Consider the following 16,863-nt stretch of genomic DNA (forward strand, 5'->3'; position numbering starts at 1 on the left):
TGCCTTAACCTCAAGTTCGGGGTGGGGATAGCTTACAATAAGAACTCATGCAAGGATGGAAGAGAAAATTAGCAGCAAGGTAGAAAATCAGGATGAGAAAAAAGAATGATGCAAATGTAGGTTAAACAAAGCTTCCTAAAACTGAACACAGCCGAAGAAGAAAGGGAGAGGCTACCGTGGGCTGCTTCTCAGTGTCATATACACGGAAGGACATTTCTCACTGTTATAAACACACACCCTGCGGGCTCTGCCAAGCTTCCCCAGACATGGAACCTGGAAGGGAGTTTTTCCCATGGGACTTAAAAAGTGTATGCTCAGAGTACCTTTTTTGTAAAGCAGGAAGAAGACAGCTCCCCCTTCAACTCCCCCTACCTAATGCAGACCCAGGGCTGCCCGCTGTCAGCGAGCACCAGAGACCAACTCGGGGAGTGGCCGTCAGCACCCAGCGCTGGAAGATTGGACAGATCTAACTCCCTTAGACCAGGTGGGCTCCCCGGGGGTTATGCAGCTGGGTGACATCACTTCCGGCCCTTACAAAAGTGCATTTACTCTCACACCCTTGGCTTTCGGAGAAGCCACATGGTGACATAAAGCTTTGTGCTGCCTTTGCACGTCACGCCTTTTAATAAACGCCAAGGATCCTTTGCATCGGTAGGAGGGGATTTATAATACTTACAGTGTAGTTTCGGTATGAAAACGGGGCTTCTCTGGTGACTCCGATGGTAGAGAAGTGAAGTGAAGTGAAGTCGCTCAGTCGTGTGACCCCAGGGACTGCAACCTACCAGGCTCCTCCATCCATGGGATTTTCCAGGCAAGAGTGGGTTGACTGGAGTGGGTTGCCATCTGCCAGTAATGCAGGAGACACAAGGGACCCGGGTTCGATCCCTACGTTGGGGAGATTCCCTGGAGAAGGGAATGGCAACCCACTGCAGCATTCTTGCCAGGAGAATCCCATGGACAGAGGAGCTTGGCAGGCTACAGTCCATGGGGTCACAAAGAGTTGGACATGACTTAGCGACTAACAGTTAACACTTCTTTGTACATAATATACCATCATTCCCTTCTAAGAGGTTTGTTCTCGAGCTTTTCAACAGAGCACTCTATATACATTGCCCTGGTGTTAGCAGTGGTGGAAGCCAGTACGCTGGCGGAGGAAGCCTGACTATATTTTTAATTTGTAATTTCTATCTGACCAAGGCCCAGATATTTCAGAACTGTCCTTTGTAAACCCCTTCCTACTAGGCCATTGGTTCCTGTAGCTTTTTTTGGTTCCATTTCATACTTTTTGTTTGTGTTTTGGACTTCTTGTTTTTAAGCTAGGAGATGCTTCCACGAGAAAAGGAAAAGCTAATTGAAAATACTGCAGAATTTATGTGAGGAGGGATTATTCAATTTAATATTTATCGAATATCTACTCTATGATAGACATTAGAAATACAGTGATTAAGAGGGCTGTACCTTCCTTCAAGGAGTTCACAAGAATTTGGTTGGGACCACTGGCACAGAAAGTGTTACACATCACGGAAGCTACAGTAACAGAAAAAGATTCATAGGAGAGTGCAACTAGAGATGAGCAGGGTGGGGATGGGGTGGACATTAGGGTGTCTGAAAGGCTTTGAGAGGAACTCAGCCTGGGTGCGGGTTTTCAGTTATAAATAGGAGTTCCAAGTGAGGACTGTGTACAAGAGCATGTCCAACTGCAAGGTAAGCATGAAGTAGCTTGGTTTCTTCAGAGAATACAGAGAAGGCAATGGCACCCCACTCCAAGACGGAGAATCCCAGGGACAGAGAAGCCTGGTGGGCTGCCGTCTATGGGGTCACACAGAGTCAGACACAACTGAAGTGACTTAGCAGCAGCAGCAGTTCAGAGAATGATGAATCATTTGCTGTTGTATAATGGGTGTGTGCTTAGTCGCTCTGTCCTGTCCGACTCTTTGTGACCCCATGGACTGTAGGCCACCAGGCTTCTCTGTCCATGGGATTCTCCAGGCAAGAACACTGGAGTGGGTTGCCATGCCCTCTTCCAGGGGATCTTCCCAATCCAGGGATCAAACCAGGGTTTCCTGCATTGCAGGCGTTTTCTTTACTGGCTGAGCAGGTGGGAGAAAACACAAAGATCACTGAATGGCCACCTACACTAAGAGATGAAATAGGTGTAGTAGGGGCGGAGCGGGACATAAAAATACCCTGTACCCGGGTTTCAATCACTTAGTGGAGGTGCGATGGGCAGTCACTGGGCAAGGTCCCTGGGTCACAGCTGGGAAGTGGGGGTCCCTGCTCTCACTGAGCTCACGTTCTAAAGGTTGGGGGGGGGGAGGGGCAGTCTGGAGCGAGAGTCTGTGCGGACAAAGAACAGGCAGCGGCCAAGGGCTGGGCAGGGATGCCTGCGAGAGGGCGGCAGAGGTTGCCACACCGCACGCTTGGTGCCGAGATCGATGTAACTGTGGGTCTGTCCACCTTGTTTCTCCTCAGTGCCAACAGGGCTGCAAGGCATGGGGTCCCGCTGCTATGGCGCGCTCCCGCCTTTTGAAGCGGCACTTTTATGGGGAGTGTGGAGTAGAGGAAGCCGAATCTATATACTGATTTAGATCGACCCAGCGGCTCTCTGGGTCGTGTATGGATGAGAGAGTTGGACCATAAAGAAAGCTGAGCGCTGAAGAATTGATGCTTTTGAACTGTGGTGTTGGAGAAGACACCTGAGAGTCCCTTGGACTGCAAGGAAATCTAACCAGTCCATCCTAAAGGAGATCAGTCCTGGGTGTTCATTAAGGACTGATTCTGAAGCGGAAACTTCAATACTTTGGCCACCTGATTCGAAGAACTGACTCCCTGGAAGAGACCCTGATGCTGGGAAAGATTGAAGGCCGGAGGAGAAGGGGACGACAGAGGATGAGATGGTTAGATGGCATCACCAACTCGATGGACATGAGTTTGAGTAAACTCCAGGAGTTGGTGATGGACAGGGAGGCCTGGCATGCTGCGGTCCATGGGGTCGCAAAGTCGGACACGACTGAGCGACTGAACTGAACTGAGAGTCTCTCTGAGCGGAAAGAGGCGGCGACAGGGCGACCGGGGCTCGAGGTCCCCGGTTTCTTGGGCACCGGGCGGCGTGACCTGCACCAGCCCGCCCCGAGGAGCTCAGGGATCCAAGCAACAACGCTCTCGGCATCCCCGCTAAGGCGGCAGCAGCACGGATCGGCCCTGCCTGGACACAAGCCCCCAAGTCCACCGGGTCTCGTAACCGTGGGCGGGGACCCGGCACCCCGGCCCGCCGCGCGCAGGCTCCGGGTGGGGAGGAAGGGAACTGCCGGCGCTTTCCTTAGGCCACGCCCCCGTCCCGGCTCTGCGCATGCGCCTCCGTACCGCGCGGTGGGGCCTCCGAACCTGCAGAGGGCGGCAGAGCCCCGGCCGCCCCTGCCTTTTGCGTCACTCACCTTGTGCGTGCGGCTTCCGGGTCAGAGGTCAAGGCGGCCGCCGAGTCCCCGCAGCTCGGGTCATGGTGCAGCTCCGTCCGCGCGCGTCCCGCGCCCCGGCATCGGCCTCGGCGATGGTGGACGAGGGCCAGCCCGCCTCCGAAGAGGAGGCGGGGCACGGGCTGCTGCTCGGGCAGCCCAGCAGCGGCGCGGCCGCCGAGCCGCTGGAGGAAGACGAGGAGGGGGACGACGAAATCGACGACGAGGCCCCGGAGGAGCTGACTTTCGCCAGCGCCCAGGCCGAAGCGAAGGAGGAGGAGCGGCGAGTTCGGGAGACGGTGCGCAGGTTCGGAGCCCCGGGGGCCGGGCCGGGGGCGGGAAGCGCCACCTAACCGTCCCCCTTCTCTTTTCCGCCCACCCTGACTCGTCGCGGTCTCTTCCAGGGACAGAGCGCTTCTGAAGGAGAAGAGGAAACGGCGCGAGGAACTGTTCATTGAACAGAAGGTTAGAGGTTTGCAAAGAGGGGGGCGTTTCACGGGCCGGCTCGGGGCAGAGTTCAAGGCTGCTGGGGTCCGGGGCGGAGGACAGCCGCCGGTGGTCTCTTCCGACAGCACTAACATCCGCGTACTAGTGCTCCTCGCTGTCCACCGATTCAGAATAGGGTCGGGAAGAGGTGAAGTAGAGCCAGACCCACCTCTGACGCGCGGCGGAGGTGGTTTATGTGAACCTGGGTCGCTGTGTGGAGGCAGCGCTGCGTAAACGGAGGGCTGTGCAGAGGATGCTTGGTTCGCGCTCTGCTGTTCCGGAGATTGGCCGCAGGTGGACGTGCCTGTGAATTGCCCTCGGTGTATAACGTGACCCGAGGGTTAGAATAAACCGGGCACCTTTTCCAGCCTTCACGTCTTCCAAGTGAAGTGGGAGTAGGCTCTGAGTTGCTTGGTCCCCAGTTCTTCCCACAGCTCACAGGTAGTGGAGGGCAGTGTTCGGATCATTTATTTGCCTAGAGGTAGGGCTATCCTTAAAATGGTAACTTCAAAAGCACTTAAGGGCATGTTGTTACTCAGTTGCTTACTTTTTATGATTTTTTTTTTAACGTCTTTAAGAAAAGAAAACTCCTTCCAGATACTATTTTAGAGAAGTTAACTACAGCTTCACAAACTAGGTAAGTGGTGGATCTCGTTTTATTATTTGTTTACATACAGTGTTTCAATGCTGTCTTGGTACATTTGTCTGAACTCAAGTTTTCTAAATTAAAAAGCTACCCAGGAGATACTTGAATTTGGTGGGACAGGTGGAGGGAAATGTTCCACTTATTTTCCATCTGTGGCGGTTTCTTATTTTTGTTGTTCGCATGGGTAGCTCTAGCTTCTGAGTTGCTGATCTCAGTGAGTTCCTACAGTATGTCAGTGTACTAGGGGCAGGATAGATGGTGTGAATAAAACAGTGTTTTGAAGTTCATCCTTTAGTGGGGTGTGGAGTACTATTCTATTATCCATAGGCTCCTAAAACTCAGCTTGTCCCGTGCTTGCCTTACCTACTTCTCCCTCCTTGTTAAAGTGAAGTCAGTCAGTCCTGTCCAACTCTTTGTGCCCCTGTGGACTGTTTCCATGGGGTTTTCCAGGCAAGAGTACTGGAGTGGGTTGCCGTTTCCTTCTCCGGGGTATCTTCCCGACCCAGGGATCGACCCTGGGACTCCCGCATTGTAGGCAGACGCTTTACCATCTGAGCCACAGAATTTTTCCCTCCTTGTTCCCCTTTTCATTTAGTAGCTTTGCCATCCACCGTATGTTTAAAGTTCCCTTCTCCTCTGTGCTATGGCATCAGGTTCTGTACTGTACTAAATTTAGATTAAATATTTGCTTTTTTTTTTCCTGTTCCCCTTTGTCTCCTTTTTGCTTTCAATTTAGCTTAGCCCTGCTAGAACAGTGGTTCTTTTTCCGTAGAACTTTTCCAAAGTTACTCAGTTTCTGAATACATCATGGTGGCAAAGTCCCTTTCATCTTTGAAAACCAAGTTGTCACCTGTCCCTTCTTATTCCCTCTACCTCATCACTGCTCCCGCCGATTAGCTTTTCCACTTCTGTATAGACATCTCATTGTGTTCTGGCCTTTGACTCTCCATTAGACCACACTTCTTGAGACTACCATTGTTTGTCTCCATTCTTGTGTCTGAAGTGTTCAATTAATCCTTTCAGCTCTCTCCACATAAAGCGAGGCAGGCCTACCACCTTTCACTTCATGTTTCAAATACTGTATTACATAATTCTTAAATACTTTTTACTCCATCAACCGCAACAATCTGCTTCTTTGGAAGCCTGCTAATATACTTTCAGATTTTAAATTCTGATCCTACAAGCCTAGTATAGTTTGTTGATTGGGAGTTGTTGACAGTGCATTGGGGAGTGACTTTAAGGATGCTCAGTAAAAATTGAGAATGGTGGTAGTTAAAGAGGGTTATCTTATTTGTAAAACCAGCTGAAACTGTGTGGTAACCTGAGTCGTCGTTGCTCTCTATCCCAATCAGTGTTTTGCTTGTCCTTCCTTAGTGTGAAGAAATCACCGGGAAAGTTGAAAGAAGGTATGAACTATTTACGTAACCTCTCATTAAGTGTCAAGGGCATTTGCTGGTATTTGCAAATGTTGTTGACCCTGAGAAGGAGCATGGGAACAGGCCTGGTGGGCTTTAGCTTGTTTCTTTTTTCAAAAAAATAATTTATTTGGCTCTGCTGGGTCTTAGTTGTGGCATGCACATCTGTTAGTCTTGGCCTGTGGGATCTAGTTCTCCCAGTAGGGACTGAACCTAAGCCCCCTGCACTGGGAGCACAGAGTCTTAAATTTTAGCTTATTTTGTACTGTCACATACTAATTGGTGTGTAGTGGTTATTTAAAGTAAACTCCAGCATATAGTCTTGATTTATTTGTGCACAAATGCTAATGAGAAATATTAACTCAATTTTTTAGTTAATTTGCAAAAGAAAAATGAAGAACGAGAGAAAGGAAGTGACTCTAAGAAAGCTAAAGTGCAGAAAGTACAGACTGTTGGGTAAGGCGTCGTCTTTCTGTGTAGGATGTAGAGGTGACCTTTGAGGGGGGTATTACCTCAATTAGTAGCGGTTTCAGATTGGATCCTCTGTGGGAAATTTTGGGTATTTATATTTAAAAGTATTTGCTCTACTGAAATGTAAACGTTAGTTGTAAAATAGCCCTGTAATTTTATCATCTAACCTGTGCTTACACAAAATTAGGGATTTGGGGATTTTTCTCCACTATTTGAATCAACTAACAGAAATACTTTACTTTGAAAATAAGTATGGCCTCATTTTTACCTTTTGTATTGATCACCAGCCAGAATAAAAGCTACGTGGCTGTAAGGCTAAAAGATCAAGATTTGAGAGATTCAAGGCAAGAAGCTGCCAAAGCCTTCATACAAAATTGTTTATATGGTCCTGGAACCAACAGAACTACTGGTAATTTCCTTACAGACTGTTTTTTCTTCCTTTTCTAACTGTGAATTAAACCAAAAAATGACAAATAATCCTCTTTCCTAGTAAACAAGTTCCTGTCTCTTGAAAACAAGAGGTTACCGATGAAAAAGGCTGCAGCCCAGTTTTTGAATAATACTTGGGGTAAGACTTGGCTTTATTCTCTTGAATCTGAGTTTTATATATTGAACAATGTTTCTTGTTAAGGAGCTGGTAAATACTCATGAAGTATCTTTTTTTCTTAAGTGGCTTCTGTTACTGTTTTAAAGTTGCTTAGAGAGCAGGTCAGTGTAGTATATATGTGCATGTGTGCTCAGCTGTGTCCACCTCTTGTGACCCCAGGGCCTGTAGCCCGCCAGGCTCCTCTGTCCATGGGATTCTCCAGGCAAGAACACTGGAGTGGGTTGCCATGCCCTCCACCAGGGGATCTTCCCAACCCAGGGATTGAACTCATGTCTCTGGCATTGCAGTGAGATTCTTCTACCATTGAGCCACCAGCAAAGCCCAGTATATGTGTACATATAGCAAATTTTAGTTATGTAGAAAATTTGTGAATTGTTTCTTGGGAATTTTATTTATTCTTAACTGCACAAAACTTTTTATTCTAGGATCTCAGAGAAAACAAAATGCCAAGAGGTTTACCAAACGTTGGATGGTCAGAAAGATGAAAACTCCTAAGACATAAATCAAAGCTAGATGAAGAACGAGTACTTTGTATGTATAGAACTTAGTTATTTAAAGAATGTAATTTTTCTGGGAAAAAAATAAATCACTTATAAATCCTTCTGAAGAGTCATTTTAAAAATCTCAAGTCTCTCAGGGGCAGTACCTAGTCAACACTTCATCCACCTGGCGTGTAACTGTGCCTCCTAGTCTTTGAGCATCCTGGAAGCAGCAGTTTAAAAGGACTTGTCTTCCCTGTTTTTTCCTGTTTCTCCATCTTATTGACCACAAGCAGTACCCACACCAGGAGGGCACCTCTGCTACCGCCCGTCCCCGGTATGGCAGTAAAAGTCTCTCGCTGAAGCTCCCACATGTGTTTGTCTCGGGTATTTTGGTGCCACTGATGAGACTCTCAGAATATGTGGAAGAGTGCAGTATCCAAGCGTAGATGATCTGTTCTTTTAAAAGAAGGTTTAAGACTCAGTGTACAGCCAGCAGACACCTTTGCCAAACCAAAGGATATGGTCATTCTGTTGAAGAGCTTGTTTATATTTTACTTTTAACCAGTTTGGGGGTTTGCTATAAAACTGGCAAGTCACACGCCATACAATGATCATGAAAATAAGATCGACTCCCTGCTTTCTGCATCATCTATAGCATCAGGTTTGGCCCTGATCCAGGGAGGCCAGTAAATGCAAGGCAGTCTTGGGTTGCAGAGCTCAGATTTATAGTAGCAACCACTCATTTTACTTGTTCTAACTTTATATTAATCATAAGTATGCAAGTACCTAATGTATAAATTCAATTGACACTCTGGTATCTGTAGAAGTAAATTTTTAATGGCTGGTTAATTATATCACTACATTTTTATTGCAATATAGTACTCATTTTAAGCACTTAAAAATGGAAGGTGTACAAAGATTAAATTAAGACACAGTAAATTGACTAAATATTTGGTTTTTATATAAATAAAGGTCATAACCACACTGTTGACATGTAATACTGTTATAATACAACAGTTCAACTTGTGAGTCTACAACAGAAGTCATCTGTAGTTAAACAGGAAACAAAGTTGAGAAAGACCATGTTAAAACAAAACTACTGGGACTAACAGGTCGGGATTGTAAGTAGCAACAAACATATTCACTCAGCTCCTGAGTATTTCAAGTTTTACAGTACACATTAAAAATGATTTCTTCCATCAACACTATAAATTCAAACCGTCAGATGTTTATGCATTTTGCAAGTTACACTGATTGAATGCTTATATGGGAGCGGGGGTCAGAATACCTCCCAATTTGAAGTTTACATCACCCACATGCTAACACAAACACAACTTGTTCCGTTTCCTTCCCCCCTCTCTCCCCCCAACAACGAAGGCAGGACTTTTTGGTTTCTTTTAGGTAATTGTTTTAGAGGATTTGTGACGATCAATTTGAATGTCTGGAATTCAGTAATATTTAACTCTTAGACAACTAAGAGGCTAAAGATGGAAAATAATTGCTCCTAACACTAAGTTAGAAAATCATTTGCATCATGCTGTAAACTAGGAAGCAATGTAAAGCGACAAAAACCTGTCCCCAGTACATAATTAAAAAAATCTAAGTTTCAGATCAGCAGAGCTGGTCTACTTCCATGTCGTCTATATGCCGCAATGTAAGTGTGAGCTCCGAAAATGCATAGCTAATGTAGGTAGTCGTCCACTGTGGCAAAAGCACAGGATCCGATTCCTGATCGAGACATCAGTCCCAGACACTGGGTGGCCTGTCCCATGGCTAGGGCGAGTGGAGGTTGCTTTGGCAGATTGTGGGTTTCTGAGGAAAAATGATTAAAAGTGGAAACGCCAATTAGCAAGACATTTTAAACAGCATCTCTCAATCAGGAAAATACTGCATTGCTTACAAAATTACCAATGCCTGTACTGCACTTAACGAGCTAAGTAGCAAAGGTGGTTTTTAAGCAAACAATACCTTGGACATTACTTTGACAAGGTACTATATGGTCACTGGGTTTTCAAGTAGTAGTAAGTTCTTGCAGAACTAAGACTGTTAGATATTCAAAAACTTTTACTTCCATATTTACTATGATGGGAATGATGTAATTTCTTATCTAATGTTTATCTAATCTTGACATTACCAGAGAAAGAGGCACCAGGCTTTCAGTAAAGTTTTACTGATGGATTCTTCATCTTTCTGGGGATACGGCCCAACAGAGGCCACCTACTCCTCTCCAGGGCACAGTGGTGAATGCTATTTGGGTTGGTAAGCACATTGTTACACTTTTATTTTGGCCAAGGGAGGCACATCAGTTATAATTGTCCTTTAGATTTTTTTTGGAATACAAAACTTGCAGGCATCACATACAGTAATGTAACCTGAAGCCCCATTGAGACATGAAGCTCTACAATACAGCACAGTATACAAATACGCACACACACCCCCACGGCAGTTTAAGTCTGGTCATTCCTTTTGCAGGAATTATATATAGTTAATAAATTTAAGCACTATTTATAGTTGAACTACATAATTTAGGGCACAATATATAAGACTATATATATATCCCCTGGATAATGGTCCTAAGCAATTGACTACTTGAAATTTTAATTCCCCTGGAGAACATAAGATTCTTAACTGTCACATGAAAACTGGTCACTTTTCTTCAAAAATTCTGAATCTGAGCATTACCCAGATACAAAGCAATTAGGACTTCATGATTACCTATAATGTAGTCATTTCAAAAAGACAGTTACAGTAAACTATAATTTGCCCTACAATTCTAGCACTGCTACTGAGTATACTTATTTTTTATCAGTAGAACTAAATTAATTTTGAATAACCAAAGCAACACATTAACCAAAGAAAGTTCACATCATTATATACAAATTCTAAATGTGAGAAAATTATAACAATACCAATTCCTATGCCAAAACTTCACTATTAAGCCACAATGCAATTAATTAATTAATGAACTTTATCAGAGAAAAGAAGCAGATTAAGGCCCCAATGTCAGAACTCTAAATCGCTTCCCCTGGCTTTGGCTCGAGACTGTGTGCACGGCCCTCATCTAAGAGTGTCTCACATGTTCCTCAAAGCTCCCAAGCCTAATGGCCAAACAGCACACAACAGACTTTAAACTGGTAGCTCCCATTTTTCTTGAGGAATTACATTCTAAAATGGAAGGTGAAAGTCACTCTCATCCAAATTCCCTTTGAAAAAAAATGCCCAGGTGTTAAAATGTTATTTTATGTAAATAATCAACCCTATGTAGTTTATATTGGAGAAGGCAATGACACCCCACTCCAGTACTCTTGCCTGGAAAATCCTATGGACGGAGGAGCCTGGTGGGCTGCAGTCCATGGGGTCACTAAGAGTTGGATACAACTGAGCGACTCCACTTGCACTTTTCATTTTCATGCATTGGAGAAGGAAATGGCAACCCATTCCAGTGTTCTTGCCTGGAGAATCCCAGGGATGGGGGAGCCTGGTGGACTGCCGTCTATGGGGTTGCAGAGTCGGACATGACTGAAGTGACTTAGCAGCAGCAGCAGCATGTAGTTTATATATAAATGCATAAAACATGCAGTTACTGAATTCATTTAAAGAGCATCTGTTCAGTTTATAAGCACTGCACTCTGCTCCCAAGGAATGGTCACCAGTCGGGACAGCAAGTCCCGTTTCCCACTTTGGGCTCCCCTGGCTAAGCCTACGTACTGCTGCCCCGCCCCCCCCGCCCCCCTTTCACTTGCTAAGGCAAGTAGTTAAATCTTTAATGCAAACAGCCTGCGTCTCCAAGAGCTGGGGCTGACAGCACTCAAGAGCCCCCTGGAGGCCCCGAGTGATTCAGGCCAGGAATGCTGTGTCCACATTCACACAGACACTTGTTTTCCAGACTTGTTTTCTTATATCACAAGATACACCCCAATGTACTGTTTTTATTCCATTGGAATCCATTTAATCTGGGACTGAGATAACAGGAATTTTTCTATACTGTGAGGTAATTTTTTTTTTTAATGTAGAAAACATTTTCCTCAAGATTTTACCAAAGGATAAATGCCAGCACAAATACTGTCTCAAATACTCAAGAGACTAGTTGAAGCTGTGCTTTCTGGCTTCACTTACCTAATATTGCACTGTTAAGAGCTGAGCACACAGGTTCTCTCTGAATTGGGTCAAGCTGATTTCCAACTGGGCTGTTCCAAGGATCTGAATAGGCTAGTAAACTGAATGCATCCTGTTGAAAACAGCAATTTGATTAAGTCAGATAGTTCAGTGTCTGCTCACTATGGCTTCAACTTGAGAGACAGGTAAAATACAACCTTAAGGCACTGAATTAACACTTCAACTCATTTACCCCTGTGATCTGAGACTGTTTTTTAACAACTAGATTATGCAGCAAAGTCTAATCTGTTTTCCTATTTTTTACAAACAGCCATTTTCACCATCCACCACTTATACCTACAAAACATACAGGACAGAAATAAAATGGAAAAAACTCATTCTTGTGGAATGGGCTACTACTGTTTAAGTTAAAGACAAAACATTCAGATGCTCTATAATTAATGACCACTGATAGGAATGTGACATTAAAAGGATATGACCTGCCATATATTTAAAAAAAAAAAAAAAAGATGGGGGAAACTGGACACATCTTACTGGACGTCTTCTCAAACTCAGCGATCAAAACAACTAGCTCCCCTTCAGGAACACTCAGGCGTCCCAACCACCTTCAGACTGCCCCTCCTGAAGCAACTGACATCCAGCATTCTTTTCAGGTGATGGCTCTTGTCTTTCTGTGGGAGGATAGAACTACGGATGGAACTACGACGGTTTCAGACGTTGGCCTCAAGTGGAGCTGCATCACCAGTGTAGCCTTTGGCAAGAACAACCTTCCTAAGTATCAGTTTCATCATCTGTATAATGGGGATTGGGCTTCCCAGGTGGCTCAGTGGTAAAGAATCTGCTTGCCAGCGCAGGAGCCACAGAAGCTGCAGGTTCAATCCCTGGGTCAGGAAGATCCCCTAGAGGAGGAAATGGCAACCTGTATACTTGCTGGGATAATTTCAAGGACAGAGGAGCCTGGAGGGATACAGTCCATGGAGTTGCAAAGAGTCAGACACGACTGAGCACAACCCCTCCTCCCCCAACATCACAGGGATTGTAAGAGGTCCTATTTCAGTTTATGAGGACTCACTGAGCTAAAGAAATTAGCCATGTCAGTTCACGCTAATCTTTCAATGAATGATAAATTACTGTTTTGCCAGAAATCAACACCCCAATCCAGAATAATATGATGATGCAGATAGACATAGGACACCTTCCTAGTTCACATGGGGTACGTGGAGAAGTGCTGAGGGAGTGAAATCAGTGAATTCAGTAACAACACTCAGAATGCCGGTCACTGAAATGTGGAAGCCACATTCCTGAAGAATACTACTATCTTCCCAGGTAAACTGCTCCAGCATCCCTTGAGTCATCTTGCTAGTGGGAAAAGGCTTCCTGGTCAAGTCTGACCTTGTCCTTTCTCATCTGAATTGGCCTCTGTGTTGTGGCGACTAGAGAAGAGCTGCCCATTAAGCAGAGCTGTGCAGTCTGGGGTTGACAACAGGAATACATTAGGGTCCCCCATCCACTGTCCTACACGGCTGAGCATTTCATTCACATTAGACCTCTTGCCCCACCTATTAATGAAAGTTCTTTGAAGAACTTATACTATTGTTCCCCTGCAGTCCTCAAGATGCTGGATACAAAGGGGTGAAAAAAAAAAGGCTCATATACCTGTTGATTGCAAGACCTGCTGAACAGTACTTAAGATATCTTTTGCATCCCACAAAGCTACTAGATTCTGGTTCTCTCCCAATCCAAATTTATTCATGGAGAAAGTACTAATATCCTGTGAAGCTAACTGATCAATCACTATTTCTAAGGACTGAGCTTCGCTCAAGACTTAATTCACCCACATCCATCTCATGACGTGCCACCCCTATAGCGCACTTCAGCTCCGTTCAGTTGCTCAGTTGTGTCTAAGTCTTTGTGATCCCTATAGTGCAGATAAATTTTAAAAGACTGAAGAATCTGTCCAAGGAATAATCGCTACATAAAACTTTAAGCACAAGACTATGCTCCTGAATCTACATCCTGACTTGCTCCCCGAAAGGTGGGATGCTGCAGTTCCAAATCTCCCATCAAGACCATTCTGTCTACACCTCCTGGCATTTAAAATATTAACAGAAAAAGATCGTGATGGTAGTAACTTATTGTGCGCTAACACTGTGCAAGGAAGTGTTTCAAGGGCTAACGTGAACCATCTTATTTAATCCTCACAATAACCTTAGGAGCCAGATGTTTATGCCCATCTTAGAAGCAAACTGAGGCCGTGAGAGGTTACCACCACAGCTAGTACTTCCTGTACTTCTTTTAGTAAAAACAGTTTCTTTCAATTACCAATCTAAATATTACAAGCAAAAAAGTCTTAAGATCTTGGCCCAGTATTTTCAGTACGGTTGAACAAGTATTTATTGGACGAAGACGGGGATCACCAGGGCCTCGTAACTGTTGCAAGGACTCACAGTCCTGGGAGGAAGGCAGACGTGTGAGCGGTGGCGCGCCGGGTACTGCTTGCTAACAGTGTACTGTGTCACAAGCAGCAGCCGGAGACACAGGCTGAGAGGAGAGAAAAGCCCTGGATGGTGGGAGCCATGGGTATGAGCTTAGATCCTGAAACACCCTAGAAAACTCCCATTTTTTCCAGTGCAGCTATAGGAGCTGTTAGTCACTCGGCCGAGTCCCGACTCTCTGGGGCCCCAAGGGCTGTAGCCCGCCAGGCTCCCCTGTCCCTGGGAGTCTCCAGGCAAGAGGACTGGAGTGGGTTGCCATGCCCTCCTCCAGGGCCTCTTCCTGACCCCAGGACTGAACCCGTGACTCCTGCACTGGCAGTCTGGTTTTTTACCACTAGCACCACCTGGGAGCTGGAAATACATTTTTATGACAGTGAGGACAACACAAAATAGGATAACCACAATTACCAACCAGATAAAATATTAATATATGCCCATGCATTTAAGACAGAAAACTGAAAATACCTGTAAAAGAGCGTGGTATTATGGGTTACTTTTTATTTTAGAAAAAATTTACCTCAGTGGAAATAATTTCTGAGGGAAATACGACATTTAGGTAGGATTCTCAAACCGTACTTATATTTGGCTTAAAATCAGTAGCAGTTTCTAAGTAGGATGCGCCTAAATGATTCAATTTCTGCTTCCGTTACTAGATTAAGAGCCACTTGCAGACTGGGCCTGCATATTCTAACCTGACCCACCCAGCCCTCCAGCTTGACCCTCCGCTCTGCAAGGTTCAATACACAGCTGTTGAACAATTTAGGGCGCTCTCTCGGGAGCCACTGGCAGACTCAGGCAGGTCAGCAAGAAAAACAAAGACAACAGGAAGACAGGAAAGGACTGAGAAAATGAGAAAAAGGTCAAGCGAGCCCGGGTGCAGCAGGGACCCCCAACCTGTTTTCAGCCCAGCGGGGTGGCTACTCCAGGGGTCCACCGTGTGCCTGCTACTCCATGACTGAGGAGAAGCAGAACACCCAGGGGCCCTATGATCACTTAGGTAAACCTCACCTCAGCTTTTACTAATTCCGTCTCTCTCTACATACGTATATATGCTTCAGAAGCTTGTGCAAATTAAAAAAAAAAAAAAAAGATAAAAAAGCCCACTTCAGCTACCCATGACCTGAAGTGAAGAATAAAAAAAAGCACTAATTTCTAATCCTTCTTAACCAAGGCAAACCAAAGTCCTCTCTGTGTCCCCCTCCAACACAAATCCCTCAGCACTGTTCCCAGGTGCTGAGACACCCCTGGGCCAGTCACTTGGATCTACCTGGGAGGAGATTAAGCCTGGGGAGGGTGAGAAGCAGCTCAGAACGCTGAGACAGTAGTCAGCATCTGCACAAAAGTCAGAGGTGCAAAATCAAAGCCATCCGCGTTCCTTAGATGATAAATTACCTCTTCACTTCATTCAACATATAATCCAGGAGTATCTCTGAGAACAGGCCATGTAATGCCCTTTTCTGTGCTTCACACAAATTACAATCATAGAATAAGCCACGGAGTGAAATGTTAAATTTTCAAAGGGACTACATAAAATGATACTCAATTAGCATAAAGTTTTAACAAGAAAACACATTATCTAGTGTAAAAAGGTTTACGAGTTCTTTTTAAAAAAACATTCCCTATCTCCAAAATATCTCCTAAAACATCAGTTCTCTCCAGGGACAACTGTGGTCCAAGACCCTTTCATGGGCTCTTGTGAGGTCCACACTATTTTCATGATACTAAATTAAGATAGTCCTGGCTCTTTTCTCACTCCTATTCCCTCACAGCTCTCCCAGTGGGGCTTTCCAGAGGCGACATGATGTGTGAGTTCATGAAAGACTGAATGCAGAAGCAGGGACGAGAATCCAGCTTTCCTTTTATTAAACCTGGCATTAAAGATTTACAAAAATGTAAAGCAATGCCACTCTCTTCTCATTGTTTTATTTTAGAAAGATTAAGTAACACTTTTATGAAAAATACCCATGTAACGATTTGTTAGAGTGAATCAATAATTTCAGTATTAACTTCTAGTAGAGTAAAATCAATAAATATAACTCATACAAACAAAAGCCCTTTGGGAATCTTTAATCGGTTTCAAAGGGTTTAGATACCAAAAAGGATGAGAACCACTGCCCTAAAACAACCCAGTACCTAGTAAGGAAGTTTCCCAGATGGATAGCTCTGGAAACAGGAAGTAATAATAAAGCCTGAGAAGCAAGCTTCTTAGCACTGTTGATAGCTAAAAAGATTTTACAAAGTTGTAATAGGTTGATACAAAAGTAACTGCTGGTTCGGATGGTGTATTTTAAATCATTATAACGAGGCTCAAACACATCTTTATTAATCAAAATAGGAACCATTACAATCAACACATTTTTGCCATCGAGAATTAAGCCTGTTTATTCCTGTAGCATAAAAATCCATGCTTTGGGATTCGACTAATTCTTGGAAAGCATTTTCTGCCTCCTGCTGGTTGTGGAAGCATTTTCCCTGCAAAAAGTTGTTGCGGTGCTTGATGCGGTAGCTTGCTGGCAAGAGGTCAGGTGAATATGGCAGATGAGGCAAAACTTTGTATCCAAACTTGTTCAACTTTTGAAGTGTAAGCTGTGCAACGTGGTCAGGCCTTGTCACAGAGAAGAATTGGGCCCATTCTGCTGACCAATGTCAGCTGCAGGCGTGGCAGTTTTTGGTGCATCTCATTGATTTGCTGA

At 44.8% G+C, this 16,863-nt stretch overlaps 2 protein-coding genes across 2 annotated transcripts in view; one reads left to right on the forward strand and one right to left on the reverse strand.

The window, feature by feature from the left end:
• Positions 3,439 to 7,684, forward strand: NOL7 (nucleolar protein 7). Its single transcript, XM_018039010.1, has 8 exons — positions 3,439 to 3,759; positions 3,857 to 3,917; positions 4,517 to 4,575; positions 5,959 to 5,990; positions 6,374 to 6,455; positions 6,758 to 6,879; positions 6,961 to 7,038; positions 7,503 to 7,684. The coding sequence occupies exons 1-8, from the start codon at positions 3,497 to 3,499 to the stop codon at positions 7,577 to 7,579; spliced, it is 774 nt and encodes a 257-aa protein (XP_017894499.1). The 5' UTR covers positions 3,439 to 3,496; the 3' UTR covers positions 7,580 to 7,684.
• Positions 8,377 to 16,863, reverse strand: part of RANBP9 (RAN binding protein 9) — a 71,456-nt gene continuing 62,969 nt past the window's right edge. The window contains exons 13-14 of the mRNA XM_018039009.1: positions 11,676 to 11,787; positions 8,377 to 9,371 (exon numbers count right to left, since the gene is read on the reverse strand). Coding sequence (XP_017894498.1) covers positions 9,241 to 9,371; positions 11,676 to 11,787 — 243 coding nt within the window. The 3' untranslated portion in view covers positions 8,377 to 9,240. The remainder of the gene's footprint in view (positions 9,372 to 11,675; positions 11,788 to 16,863) is intronic.

The sequence above is a fragment of the Capra hircus genome, chromosome 23 (assembly GCF_001704415.2).
Source record: "Capra hircus breed San Clemente chromosome 23, ASM170441v1, whole genome shotgun sequence".
Lineage (NCBI taxonomy): Eukaryota > Metazoa > Chordata > Mammalia > Artiodactyla > Bovidae > Capra > Capra hircus.

Excerpts from the sequence above, each read along its gene's own strand:
- NOL7 (XM_018039010.1), top strand. The coding sequence starts at position 3,497 with ATGGTGCAGCTCCGTCCGCGCGCGTCCCGCGCCCCGGCATCGGCCTCG. Across the intron at positions 3,918-4,516 it reads AACTGTTCATTGAACAGAAG|AAAAGAAAACTCCTTCCAGA; the intron begins GTTAGAGGTTTG and ends AACGTCTTTAAG. Across the intron at positions 7,039-7,502 it reads GTTTTTGAATAATACTTGGG|GATCTCAGAGAAAACAAAAT; the intron begins GTAAGACTTGGC and ends TTTTTATTCTAG.